The sequence below is a fragment of the Branchiostoma lanceolatum genome, chromosome 10 (assembly GCF_035083965.1).
Source record: "Branchiostoma lanceolatum isolate klBraLanc5 chromosome 10, klBraLanc5.hap2, whole genome shotgun sequence".
Lineage (NCBI taxonomy): Eukaryota > Metazoa > Chordata > Leptocardii > Amphioxiformes > Branchiostomatidae > Branchiostoma > Branchiostoma lanceolatum.
In genome coordinates, this window is record NC_089731.1 from 977,779 (window position 1) to 992,969 (window position 15,191).

General features: G+C 41.9%; 1 protein-coding gene across 12 annotated transcripts in view; it reads left to right on the forward strand.

Moving 5' to 3' along the window:
* The first annotated feature begins 186 nt into the window (after positions 1 to 186).
* The window catches only part of LOC136444014 (protein kinase C iota type-like), an 82,569-nt gene continuing 67,564 nt past the window's right edge, over positions 187 to 15,191 (forward strand). For 6 of the 12 annotated variants that reach the window (XM_066441412.1, XM_066441411.1, XM_066441415.1 and 3 more), the window contains exons 1-4: positions 188 to 384; positions 1,187 to 1,322; positions 2,215 to 2,336; positions 13,480 to 13,569. In XM_066441412.1, the coding sequence (XP_066297509.1) occupies positions 1,255 to 1,322; positions 2,215 to 2,336; positions 13,480 to 13,569 (280 nt within the window). In that variant the 5' untranslated portion in view covers positions 188 to 384; positions 1,187 to 1,254. Of the gene's footprint in view, positions 385 to 1,186; positions 1,323 to 1,559; positions 1,651 to 2,214; positions 2,337 to 13,479; positions 13,570 to 15,191 lie in introns of those variants that run through there. The other 6 variants (XM_066441413.1, XM_066441423.1, XM_066441419.1 and 3 more) reach the window with 4 other exon arrangements.

Sequence of the window (15,191 nt, forward strand, 5' to 3'; positions counted from 1 at the left end):
TTATCTTATAAAATGGAGTAAGATACAGACATTCATAGTGAAAAAAATATGTCTGTTTAACTAATATCTGTGAATATTTGATATTTTTACACGTTATTATGTTATTGTAAATACATTTATCTCCCCCATTTTCCTGGCGAATTATGGTATCATCCCTGGAATCTGTTAATCCGGTCTGTGATTGGTTCAGACACATCACGTGGGGTAGTCCGGCCGCCATCTTGGATGTACCGGGATGTTTGGGTGTGAAGTGTTCAACAATTTCCGTCAGAAATCGGCAGAAATGTCGCGTTTTCTGGCATAACTTGCTGACACCGCAGACTCACAGGTTTCTGTAGACCACTCGCCCGGGACTGGGACTGGGAACATAGCCCCTACTGTACGGTGAATACAGTTTGTATCACTATTTAGATCGATCAAATCTCTGACAGTAGACGATATACAACATACATCTGTCCAAGTTATTTACCAGAACAGGAAAATCGGGCAAACTTTTCTTTGTTATTTGTAAAGACAAACGTCCCTTTTCTTTTGATGGAAATCTTTTTTTTTCCTCAGTGCTATACTGGTCAGCGTTGGTGCTGATCAGACGTGTTTGTTCTAACAGGTTGTATGTTATCTTACAGTGTTGGAAAGAAGAAAAAAAACTCGTCAGTTTTGTGAGAAAATTACCTCAACTTTTGTTGCGGAATTCCTGTCGTTTTTTGTAGAGTACAGTACAGTACATTACAGTAGAATCTTCGGCTAGGGAGGAACTGTACAATTCCAGTCCGGGCCTCTCTTCGTTGTAGGCTACTAGTAGCCAGATGTTTTGAAGTTTAAATAAATAAATAGATAAACATCTCTGTCCTCTGTGAGTTCTCCAGTACCCTGTAGTTGTACACCAATCGGTGGTTTTAATCATGTATTTGTCCAGTGTGGCTTTGAAGGTGTCTAACATCAACTCTTATGAATTATTACGCCAGGTACCCTAGACATGACCTTCCCCACCTCATTCAAGTGAAAATGAGTACCTACCTTAGGTAAGAGACAGGTCTTAACGTATGTTAAGGTACCCGGCAGAATTACCAGAGTATCAGGATTTTACAATGGACAAAAATTATAGTGACCGACCAAGCAACACAGTGAGTATGAAAGTTGCCTTCACCATTTCATTTGTGTGTTTCTTGTGCCCTTGAACTTGCAGACCCCGGTGTTCCAGTGAGAAGCCCCCGTGTTGCGATAAGAGGGACCAGCTCTAGTGAGGAGGTCTACATGCCTACTAGAACAGCCATGAACGTGGAAGACTCCCCACACGTCCGCGTCAAGGCGGCTTATAACGGGTAAGGCTCCCACACGTCCGCGTCAAGGCGGCTTATAATGGGTAAGACTCCCACACGTCCGCGTCAAGGCGGCTTATAACGGGTAAGGCTCCCACACGTCCGCGTCAAGGCGGCTTATAATGGGTAAGACTCCCACATGTCCGCGTCAAGGCGGCTTATAACGGGTAAGACTCCCACACGTCCGCGTCAAGGCGGCTTATAACGGGTAAGACTCCCACACGTCCGCGTCAAGGCGGCTTATAACGGGTAAGGCTCCCACACATCCGCGTCAAGGCGGCTTATAACGGGTAAGGCTCCCACACGTCCGCGTCAAGGCGGCTTATAACGGGTAAGGCTCCCACACGTACGCGTCAAGGCAGCTTATAACGGGGAAGGACATGTCTCGGAGAGGGGGGCGACTGGTATCCATTCTACTGTAATTTGTAAGAAATTAACAGATACAAAACACCTCTGCACCCTAGTTTGCTTGTAATCCATTGAATAAGAGAACCCCCACCAAGAACGGAACCGACCGTTTGATGTTTGACTTTGAATAGCCAGTCCTGTTCAGACCAATGACTTTAGTATTACAGTAATAGGACCCCAGCACGTTAAAGAACCCAGGACACTTACTGATGAGGATACGTCTGATCTGATGTGCTTAGCCATATTGGAGACATTAAAAACTTGTGCTTTCTGTCTCGAATAGATGACCAATGACAGATGTTCAGGGTTTGATGTTTATGCATGGTATATTTTCCTCTAAAGTGACATCATAATAACATACTGGGACCAGCACATGGCGTTACATCTGCTTCAGCAAGACATGAAGGAAAATTGTAACTTCAACGGGACACATAACAAACTAACTAACTAACTAACAGACTAACCATCCATTTTCCTCCCTTCCCAGTGACATCATGATAACATACTGGGACCAGCACATGACCCTTGACCTGCTGCAGGAGGACATGAAGGAGATGTGTCACTTCAACGAGGACCAGCCCTTCACCATCAAGTGGGTCGACGAGGAAGGTGGGTGCAGCCTTGTTGATGCTTTCATTTATGATATCTATTTCCGAGAACCATAGTTGAATGGAGCTCGTCATCAAGTACTGTTGGAGCATCCTCACTAAATTAAATAGCTTTAAAGAACAGTTTAAGAACGGTTGCAATCAGATGTGCAAAGACTAGGTGTGACAGGCCGTTCAGTGTAATAAAACCAGCTGCTGTCGCGCTGTGTGCCTGAGAAGCTGGTGTGTTACACTGAAGGGCGGTTATACCGGCTATATAGATATAGATATAGATAGATATTTTAATACCTGATGGGACCACCCTAAAGATTGATAAATAAAAATGAATGAATACGAGTGCAGAAAGGACAAGATTACCTTCCGCAGAGAAATCAGGACCACAGTGTGTCCAGCACGAAAGATGCAAAAACCGGAAGTTCTGCTGCAGGACCAAGGTTGGCCACCAGAAGGCCGAAAGTCGACCCTGACCATTTTCATGGATGTAACAAGGAACAGTCCTGACCACATGACGTACCAGAGTTGTAAACTCTGAGATTGAGGTGTTTCAAACTGTAAATCATTCTCGTTGGTTAATTTAGTTAACTGTTTGCACTTCACAGTGTTTCTGGCGGAAACACTGCCCACATGAGTGATGAACTTAACTTGTATTCCCTGAGTGTCTCTGACTGCATTTCTGTGATTGTGTCTACAGTTACTGCTTTGACTTCATCATTGATGTCCCCCTTTTCCCCTGCCCTGGGGTTGTGTGTGACAGGTTGTATGATGTGATATAGCCTGCTGGCTGCAACTCGTGCCTGCGAACTGGTGTATTATGCCAAAGTGTAGTCACACAAACTATACAAGATTGAATTAGGTATACTTTAGAAAAAAATTCAACCATTACATGCAACTAAAGTTTGCTACTTTTAGGGAGCTGTCAAGGCGCCCTTCTTCTCTTGTTCATCTCCTGTTGGAGTTCTCTTATGTAGGCAGTTTTTCATTTGCTAAACATAGTTAGAAACAACAGCATTCCCCTCTTTCAAGAAACATTGTAGTCTTTGGGAAGAACTGAAAAGTAGATTTTAACTACTCATCCTGGGTATCCTGCTTGTTGTCAGTTAGTCACAGTGCCAGCAATCAGTGATGCCACCTGTCAGTTAGATATGGAACTGCAGAAAGCCATGCTCCATCCTGTGTGTTAGCTCACTCCTCCCCATCTGCACTAGCCATCCCACGGTTACAATTCCTGAGAAAAGGTCCAGGTCAATTCTCCATGTGCACTTCAAATCTTCATGCCTTTGTTGCTTGTTACAAAAGCTATCTATTTCCCTTTCCTGCAAGCATTGCAGAAAGGATGGAATTGTAAAACTTTCTTTTGAGCAAGAAGTAGCAGCCTTCTGTTGGAAAAAGAAGCTTGCCAAGAATGTTTTTGTGAGGAAAATGAGCCCATTCTTGTGTGAAACTACTTGACCCTTGGCATTCAATACTGCATATGTAATATAATGCACGTCTTGGGTGAGGAGGCGTCTGGAAAGATCCGCAGATTTCTATTCTGTCTGATGCGATCCCCCCCTGATGTCATAGCTATAGCTGTCTGTCCGACACGGTCCGCTGGGGCTGATAACGCACTTGAGTCTTCTCCGCGATGATTCAGACCATGCCCGTAGCCAGGGGGGGTTCGGGGGGTTCGTCCGAACCCCCCCACAGGCTTGAAGGTCCACTTTTTTAGGCTTGAAGGTCCACTTTTTCAGGCTTGAAGGTCCACTTTTAAATGTTCAAGTTTTTTTCAAGGCGGACTTACTTGTATCACCAGCAACGCCACAGAAGCTAGAATGCTAGAAAAAACTTTGTCTCTGATTTTTCCTCTGAATTTCTCTCAAAAACACAGAAAATGCCCTTTCAGAAGGTTCAATTCTTAGAATTTGAAACGCGCGAAGGTCCACTTTTTAATGTACAAGGTTGTTTTTTTCTAGGCGGACTTATTTGTATCACACCAGCGGAGCTGGAATTCCTAGAAAAAACTGCTAACTTTGTCTCTGATTTCTCTCTTTAAAACCCTCTCAAAAACACAGGAAATGCCATATCAGAAGGTTCAATTTTTAAAATTTTCCGGGGGGGAATACCCCCGGACCCCCCTAGAAAGCTCGCGCCTGCGGCGCTCGTCTCGCGCCTACGGCGCTCGCTGGTCCCTCAAACATGAAAACGAACCCCCCCATTCAAAATCCTGGCTACGGGCATGTCAGACGGTGTTTCATGCATAGCTGGTTCTGGGGTTCCATACGCTGCTCTTGTGGCAAGGTGAGGTTGTCTCAGTGCTGTCAATATTATCCATCTAGGCCGCACCAATTTGATTAATTGCTTCTGAAACATTTATATGTAAAATAAGGGAGAAGGTGCCAAAAACCAAAGAAATGAATTGCTAATGTTCCTTGACTTGTATATCTTAAGATCTATCATTGTGCCCCTGTGCTGTTTCCATTATTAATTCAGTTCCAGTCTGTTCCACCCCAGGCTGCTTATGATTTCCCTGAGGTTATGCAAATGAAGACTAATTACACCTCGTAAGTGGAGGAAATGTGAAAGTACAACATGATTAGGAACACTGCATGTCCTGGTTGAGCCTTTCTATAAGTGCTCCGTTTAGCAGAAAACCTTGTAAGGTAGGCCTGCATTTGTTATATTCTCATAAAAAAGGAAGCTTTTTGTACTACTTCCTATTATCTTAACAATGGCAGTGTTTTTTAAGTTGTTGCATAGTCTAGTCATACTTGTAGCAATGTGTATAGTAACCCCCCCCCCCACATCATTTCTAATACTGCCATAGAAGTTTGAAACTGTATCTTTATTATAACTTGTTCAAGTTTTTTCAAGCTAGTAATTGTGCTATATCATTGGCTTTTGAAAAGCCCATTCTTGCTTAGAGTGTTAGACAGGCAATTTGAGTTGGTGTGTTATATTGATAGTTCTGTTACAGTAATATTGCAGTCTTTCAGATACCATAAACTGATATCGTACACTTGTGATGGAACTTTTATTGGAAGAGCAAATAGATCGTCAAACAAGCAATAACTACCTTCTATCATCCCCAATAACCCATATCACAGCAAAATACATTTTACAATTTGTAGGGTTGGAAGTAACACCGGCATATACATGTACAGCAGGGCTCCACATTCATTTTTGGGACTTGCAAGTGGCAAGTAGTGCAGAGCTCTTCTGATTTCAAATAAGAGAAATTCACATCCCATAAAAATCTAGATTTAGACCTTTCATTTGTGCTCTCAAGGCTCTGAGTGAGATAATAATACTCCTGAGTGTCTGTATTTATGATATGCGGACAGTTTTGATCAATAGTAATTGAGTATGGAGGTGTGCGAGCGTTTATCGGAATTGGGAATATTCCAACATGTGCCGGCTGGCAAGGCAAGTGGCATATGTAGGATATAGGCAGGAATAATCGTTGTCAACTCGGACCATACGGAATATTTGGGAATATTGGACTTCCCGTCGGGTGGTAAGCCTTGCCCTTTATTTTTATCAGCAGGAAATTTCTGTCGAAAAGTACATTATTATTACCTTCGCCAGCGCTTTTGTGTGTGTGTCCTTCCTAACGTCTGTGAACATGATAACTCAAGAATGCCTGGACAGATTGTCGTGATACTTGGTACATGTACATATGTATGTGGGTGGGTCTCCTTGAGACCTTGACATCGTTAGATTTTGCCCCTTAGAATTTGAAGTTGCTATTCCAGTTAGAAATACATTTATGTGTGCGAGACATCTTGTCTTAAATCCAATGTCTTGTGAAGTCTTGAGAGCGGCCTAGGTGCTGAGTTGCGGCGGGTTTCTGGTAGCGACGTTGATGGATGGTATCGATCCCACCCTGATCCCTCTGATGCGCCGCGCAGAAGCTTTCGTTTTCTGTGATAATCCCTCGCCATTATTGTTATGATTTCATATCCTGACTTATCATGTCACAGAAGTGGACTCAACCACTGAAAATCTTCACTAGCGAAGCCAAGCCAGGATGACTTATCATGTGTGGGAAATTGCATGTTTTATTATATCGGAATTTCGAGTAACTGTTGTGCATCAATTATGCATATGGAAATTGTAGTAGTCCTAAATTAGTAAATCCAAACCCTTTTATACATTATGATATCTCTTTTGCCTTTTGATTCTATATTCTTACTCAAAATATTTCTCTTGCAGAATCGTAGTTAGCATCAGAATTTGCTCTAATTGTTCTGCACCAATTGTACATCCGGAAATGGTTACTGCCCTGAATTACAGTCAAACCTGCCCAAGGCGACCACCCGGCGGACCGAGCAAAAACGGTCGCGATGGACAGGTGGTCGCCATGAAGAGGATTCCACTCACATGTTTCCAGGTCGAGTTTTTCAAATACAGTACGTAAATGGATGGAAAATTATGTGAATTTAGACAGCATGAGCCTCACCAGGTTCAATTCTCATTGACAGAAAGATCCTACAAAAATTACATTTTCCGTTTTCGTTGTAATAATTGTATACCACTACATCGTGTAAAAATTTTCGTCATAATTTTGACTACAAAACAATGGTTGCCTCGATGATCTCGCAGCGCCCTCCCGCATTCACACGTTACATTTAATAGTGCACACACACACGCACATCATCGAAGTTTTAAGGCCTAAGACAAATCCCTAAAAAACACCTGCTGGTCCCAGCCTTTTTTGGGGCGCCGACCACTGGATAAAAGGGTAAAAAAGTTCTCGATCTGACAACTAAAGATGAAAACGGAACGGTGTGCTTTCGTCGCGCCGCACCGCCAAGCTCTGTGCGACCGCATCGAAAGGTACTAATCAGTGCAGCAGAACGCACAGCGTCCAATAAAGGTTTGAGATTCATGGAAATAAAAAGAAAATAAGAATATTAATTTTCATCAATAACTAGAGTATTCGTAAATGTTCATACACAAAAGCATCGTGTTTTAGAAAGGTCAGCGGTACGCCAAATCCGGGCCGCGCCAAAATTTCCAAGATGGCGTCGGGACCAAGGAACAACATTTCTCGTCCGATGTTTTGCCCGCCGCGAAGTCATTTTTCGGTGGGATTTAGTAAGACACAGACAAATTTTTGTTGAAAATACAAGAAATAGATAGTAATTTCTGTGAAATCTGACTTTTTTACGCCATGCACTACGTATTCGTTTTGAAAATTGAGTTTAAACAGAACTGAGTTTGCGGTTAACTATAAGATTACGATAGGCACGACAACATCACAAACATTTGTCTTTACAATGTTAATAGCGGGAACGTTTTATCAAAACACTTCATGGAGGAATCGATGCTATAACATTGCTATTCCATATATTTTTGTCCTTATTTTTGTCCTTCAAAGTCTTGAAACATTTCCGTGAAATCCGACTGCAAAATGATCCGATGTCACCACACGCTTGAAAATTAGGCGGCCGCCATGGGCAGGGATTGTGCTCTGTGCAGTCCCAATTCGTGGCGGTCGCGGTCGCGTTGGACAGGTGGTCGCCTTGGGCAGGCAGCTTAATGCTTGTGCCTATGGGGAAAATTTTCGGGACCGAGAAAAAGCGGTCGCCATGGCCAGGTGGTCGCGTTGAAAAGGTGGTCGCCTAGGCAGGTTTGACTGTAGTAGATCCCAATCAATACATTGTGACCTTTTTTGTTTGGAGAATTTGATTTTTATTCTATGATCTTTTTACTTAATATTATGTATTATGTGTGTAAAATTGTATGTTTATATCACAATTCACTGTGATATATCAATATTGTATTGTACCAATTATGCCTCTAGAAATAGTCGTTGCCCTTAATTACTGTTTCCACATTCATTTTGACCCTTTTTGTTTGGAGGATTTGAATTTTGATTATGCTTCTATCTTCTTACTTAATATCATGCATGTAAAATTTCCTGCTTGTATCAGAATTCACTATGATATATCAATGTTGTATTGTACCAATTATGTGTCTGGATATAGTCGTTGCCCTTAATTAGTGTTTCCGGATTCCTTGTGACCCTCTTTGCTGAGAGGATTTGATTAGGTAGAGGGGAAGGCAAATACTGTAATTCACTTTATCTTCACGGCAGCAAGCATTCACGATGTAAGGAAAATGGACATTTTCACTGAACTTTAACTTCACGGTGGCGCCAAGTCAAGGAATCATAGATACATGTAATAACAACAGGTTTTTTTACGGTGATGATAACTTCATGATACAGAGGTGACCGTGAAAACAGTGAACATGAAGTTACAGTGAAAGAAACAAGAATTACAGTATCGTGTCCTCTGTGGGGTGTTTTTATACAGCGTGGAGCTCGGATGACGGATATATCCCCCGCGGGACGCCACCTGACGTCGACGCGACCTGATTTATCACTCATTCTCAGGAAATACCTTTGCTACAACTAACGGCGCTTCTTTACAAACTGATTCGGTTTCATATTATTCCTTTGAGCGGCGGAGGTTGGAATAATTTTTCGCGTATAATATCACTCCATTGTCTGATTCATGCCTTGGAGGGGGATGGATGTTATTCCATTGTGTGGAGGCCCTGATTAGATTTGGCTAAGTGATGGAGAAGGGTTGTTGGTCGTTTTCGCTGTCCCGCGCCGCGTGTCGTGGGTGCATCCCGGTGGGGAACAGCCGCATTTCCAAAGGTAAAGGTTTGCCGCACGGTTTGTTAAACTCTGTACTCCGCTCGGTGTTCTTAATCATCGTTGTTGTGATTAATTAGTACACTGTAACGAGCAGGTTATAGAAGGTCATAGCAGATACAGTCTAAATGACTCTTGATAACAGGCACAGTATATAAGTGGGCACTATTAGCATGATCCTTAATGCTTGTGTCAATGGGAGTAGTAATATATTACTTTTACAAATGTACATACATTCAAACCAGTGTATAGCAACCTGTCACTTGCAAGGAATTTTAAGAAAACAGTCACAGTGGACAGTTGGTCAATATAGACAGGATTCCTCGTGCTTGGGTCAATGGAGAAATCATTTGAAAATTGAATGGACCATCGTAAAAGTGGACAGATTTGGCAAGGTACACCTAATGCAGACATGGTCAATAGTACAACCATTAAATGTTGCTATCTTCGCTTTGCCACTAGTTTTGCTACGCTGTACAATGATTTTAGCATCGCAATGTAGCAAACTCTGAGATGCAGCTTGAGAGACATGTCTTTACCATTTGTATGTATATTTGTTGACGTAAATACATTAATATGTTGGTTTTAGGACTGTGTACTTCTTATCACATAAATCTATGTTCTGAAATTCAAGTCAGAGTAAGTGTACCCAAATCATAACAATTAAAAGGAAAACAAACCATCATGATGGTAGAAACAGAATTAACAGTTTGCAACTGTAATGATGTTGGAATCAGTGCTAGCGCTGTGTTCAGCTTACCCGCAGCGGAAATGCAATGAATAATTTATTGTACATAATGTAATATTCACATCAAGGTGCCAACATGGAACAGTGCAGGTTTATAAGTAAATATAACACTACGCCAAATTACAGCTACTCAACTGGATATGATCATAGAAATCATATCTAGTTTCTTGAGTTACTGCTGTTGGTAGTTACTACTGGCATATCTTATTTCCTGGATGTCTAACTTTCATCATCGTTACGTACATGTGTAATTATAACACAGTACACTACAGCACAAGGTATATGTAAACATCGGACTTACAAAGTCATACTTGCTATAACGATTTGATTATTTCATCTCAGGTTTTGTGGGAAACAAATATTGCAAGCTGGCACGCAGAATGAATATAGAACTGAAAAAATGCATCAATAATTTATTTTTTAGTATCAATGATTAGAATTTTGCATTCTGTGAATAGTGTGATAGACCCCTGTGCTTCCACTGTACTGTGCAGAAATGCAATCGGACAAAATTTTAACTAACATCTTTATAAAATATTTCAGTAAAAATTTGACTATGAAGAGTTGGACTTTCAACCGTCGATACCAAAATATGAGCATTTTTGGTTTTGATGTTTGCCCAGAGTTGTACATGAATGATCTTTTTCAAAAGGGAAAAACTGAAGCGTACAAATGTGTGAACCAAGAAGTTAGATTGGCCTGGCCGTATGACTATTCACAGAGTTGAAAGCCCAACATTTAGTGGTTCATTACCTGATTACCCAGTGTACATGCTATAAATAATAACTGAGTAAAGAACCATGGCCGTCATCATCATAAGATTCATAACTTGTCTGGCAGTCCTTGTGGGCAGATTATTCATGAAGGCAGCTTGTCAGTACACATTGTTGGAGCCAAATCAGGAATGAGACTATTTGTGAGGTGACGCCATGCTGATGTTGCTTTGTAGTCTTTATCATAAATTATAAATGATAATATTATTGGATTTGCAAGATCAATGTCAATGTTTCAATTCTTGAATATTCAGTTTTTTCAGTGGGAGGAATAAGTTTTGTTTAACCTTTTTACAGTTTTTGAGAATTGTCATTGGAAAAGTTTAGAACTAGGAAAAGATGTAAAACTATCTTGTGTTGAATATTGCTATTATATTAACTATAAAAAGTAAAGGACTATCTGTAGATGTATTTAGCTAACAACAATGGATAGCCCCCATTTTTCCTTTGAAAGGCACAGACAATACCCGCCTGATGAGGCACCTGGGGTCGCCCATTGCAAGGATCATCAGGCACGGTAGTCAAGGGGTTACAGGTCCTTGGCTGTGGGGAGCATCCCAAATAGTGTAATTCTTTCATATTATGACCAAATTACTCATAGAAAAGGACAATCGGTACATGAGGAATGGAGGCATTATCTCAGTGTTTTAACATGATTTAAGTTCGTGTTTGAAACAACCATAGTGGTGCAATGCAAGACAGAGCATATGTTCCCGGTGTGATGAGTTCATGTTGAGATGTCAGCACTAAAACAGCAAAAATAAGAACAAGTACTTAAGTAGACCACAGTGATAATTTCAAGATCAGCTTAGACAGCTGAATGTCCTGTCCCAAGGACTTGCAACCCTTTTCAGTAGCATGCATGTTGGGTGAGCAAACTCCCAAACTCTAGATTCAGAGACAGGGTCACCAACCACTTGACTTCTACCCAATAGGCTATTTGATTTTGCAGTCTCTTTCCTCCAACAATCAGTCTTAATTTCCTTTTTTTGCTAATGGCCTGAGGAATGGTTAACCTTTGACACATAAGCACTACCTTGCGTCATGTAATCCGATCAGCTGTGGCATCTTGAAGACAGAAGTGATGACTGATGTGACACTTTGCGGGTCGTTAGCGTAGCCAAGACTTTCCCATTGATCTCGCCATATATCTGTAGGGAGGTGACCTACATATGTAAGGGTTATTTAGGCTATGTTGATTTGATTATATGGATGACATCCACGCACATCAATTTTTGTCCGTTTCCACATACTTTAAATCATCCAAAGAAGCTGCAAAAAGAGAAAATACATGCTGTAAATTGCACAAAAAAATATTTTGGAAAACGGATACTAATGTTGTAGTATGCCAAAGTCAAAGAACAAGATGTGAAACAACAAAAATGAAGAATGTAAAGTACAATGTCTATATACCATACACTGTGTGTTGAGTTTCAAAACGTAAGTTCATCATTCCTGACCACATAGATTTCATAATGAACGCAACTTTATTTGGGGGCCAAAAGTTGTTTTTATTCGCACGCTTGCATCAGTTTTTATCTTTATCTGGAGCCAAGACTTTCCCATTGATCTCACCATGTATCTGTTGGGAGGTGACCTACATGTGTAAGGGTTATTAAGGAGGTGGGCTCTCCATCATGGCCAGGAAACTACGTCAGGACTCGAAACTAGGTTAAAGTCCGCCTCGCACCGTAATTTATGGTGTATAGGGCGGTGACTATCTCCATTTTTGTAGCCCTTGGGCCACACATCTTTGTGCAATCACTACAGCAGGAGTCTAGTCCACTGGTAGCGGTGTGTGTTCAACTACCATACTCTCTTCTTTAGTCACTGACGAAAGATAGCGGATGCTGTCTGAAACATCTGACTGTTTCAAAATCTTATCCAGTTGCTTGAGTAACTATTTTAATTTGGCATATCTTATTACCTGGATGTCTAACCTTCATCAACGCACCATACTCTCTCCCAACCCAAATGCTGAGTGCTAACCGAAAAGAGCAGTATAGACCATGTTTTCCAAGTCATTGATACATATAACTCGGCCGGGGACTGGGGAAGTGGCAGGTAAAATTTTGTATTTCATTGTCTTCAGCACACTCAGATCTAGCTAGAGGTCACCAGAGCCCACCTGACATCCATGCAGAAAATAGAACAACCTGGAGAAAGATAACTACAGCCGCCATGTGTCAGCATCAGATGATTGATTGATAAGTTTCGAGCCCTGTACAAGTGTCTGTTGTCCCTCATGTCTGCCGCGACCCTGCTTTTCTCCGCTAGGTGACCCCTACACCCTCTCATTGCGGCAGCAGCTGGTTATATCACACCGAACGACCTGTCAGACCTAAGCTTTGCACATCTAGCTGCAGGCCTTGTATAAAGCTGAATCTAGTCAGGATGCCCTTACTGTACTTCATGACAACGAGTTCCATTCTACGATAGCTGTAGGAAAATACAACCTAACACTCCAGCTTCGCAGGTACGCGGCGCGGCATTGGCTGTTTATATTCTTCTGAAGGACCCGCCACACCTAGCCTCTGCACATCTGTGTGATTCTTAGTACTGTAGTGAAGGTGCCGTCTAGTGAGGATGCTCCTGCAGCAGTACGTGGTGGCAAAGCAGCAGCTGGTTATATTTCTTTGAACGGCCTGTCACACTAAAACCTTTGCACATCTGACAGTAAGCCTTTTTCAAAGCTCTCAAGTGAGGATTCTCCTACAGTACTTGGTGGCACAGCAGCAGCCAGCAGGTTACAATGTTTATTCCACTGTCTTTAGGCCACACCAATTTGATTTCTTGGTTAACGGATTTTTATTTTCAACAAATTTTTTTTTTTTATATCTTGGTTAACAGATTTTTATTTTTAAAATTTTTTTTTTTTTTGCAAAATAAATATCCGTTAACCAAGAAATTAAATTGGTGTGGTCTTACCCATCTGATTGAAAGCGTTATTTGAATCTCTCCTCTCTCCCCTCCCCAGGTGACCCGTGTACCATCTCGTCCCAGGAGGAGCTGGATGAGGCCATCAGACTGTACGAGATCAACAAGGACTCTGAGCTCTGCATCCACGGTAACGTCTTTTTATTACCTTCACTGAGATGGTTCTGATTCGGGGTACGTCTGTATATCCGTTTGTGTGTGTGTGTTTTTGTGCATGTGCGTGTGTGTGTGTGTATGCGTTTACATGTTTGCGTGTGTGTGTGTGCGTATGTGTGTGTGTCAGTGTGTGTGTGTGTGCATGTGTGTGTGTGTATGTCAGTATGTGTATGCGTGCGTGTGCGTGCGCCTGCGTGCGTGTACGGACAGCATTATTCAAGAAGTTATGAATGGATGTTTTTCGAAGTTCCCTTTTTTCCGTTGTGGACCTGCTTTGGTGGTGATTTCTGGTTTCCATTTTGGTTGAGGAAGATGTGGTTCAGGTTCGGACCCTCTAGCTTGCTAGCTAACAGGGTTTTTTTTTAAACGTGCTTGACATTGATTTTGAGGATGTCGATATGGATGATGTCGCGTACAGCGAGTATAACATGCATGAAACCGCCACATCTGAAGTGCAAGCACGTCCGACCCTCGGGAGACGGGAACAACAGACGATAACCGGATAGTCGAGTGAACTGAACCACTGTTGACACCTGCGCATATTTCTGCATATGTGGGCACACGCACATGTAGGATGGAATTTGGATCAATGGTTGAGCTGCGAATGCATGACAAGTACAATACAAGTAAAATATCTAAAAGCTAAGGCAAACCTAACATAAGCCTGGCAGTCACCAACCCAATCTGTCAATGGATTTTTATAGAGAACGGAAAGTACATGTACATCAATATATCATTTTAGATGGAGACAACTTGTTAAGGCAATGGCCTAATATAATGGTCAAATCTGTACAAGTGACGACCTCTACATAAGGACCACCTGGCCAACGTGACCACTTTTTCTGGTCCCTTAGATAATCTTTCCCATCGACAAAAGAAAAGTAAGAATCCTGTCTATTATACTAAGCAACCACCTGTCCACATAGCCCAGGTTTTATCAGTCCCCTGAATAGTCTTCTTAATGGGCAGGTTTGACTGTGTTTTCGATCCGTTCAAGACTGCATTTGAGGAGTATTGAACAAATCCTTGAAGGGGAAAGGTGGAATTGGATGTAAAATGGGGCAGGTGGCCTTCAGAATCCTAACGTAGGTGCCAAGGCCAATCAATGGTAGGGCTGGAAATACACAGGTGCAGTTATTCAGGTTAGTGCAAGTACAAGTAGAATTGGAGCTGTGCACATGAAGGTATTTATAGCAGATCCTCTGACTGACAAGCATGAAACTCTGAATAACCAGGGAAGCTACTAGGTCACATGTGGTCATGGTCTTCAACTGTGACCTGTCTGACAGTAATTTTGCCCCTCAGGAAGCCATAGAATGTCCCCACTGTAACTTAAAATTCTCTAAAACTCTACACATTTCCCCCTTCTACCCCCCAACCCTTCCAAGATCTATGGTCGTAAGGCTAGTACTACTACTAGGAACATTTTCAACAGTCTTTTCCCGATGGACTGAAAGGCAAAGAAAAGGATCTGGTGCGAGTAAAACTTGTCCGATGCAGGTGATTTTGTAAGTTACCAACACAGGTTCGCAGAATCAATCATTTCAAGCCCTGGGGACTCTGAACCAAAGTGCCAAGTGCAACAGCCAATCAATG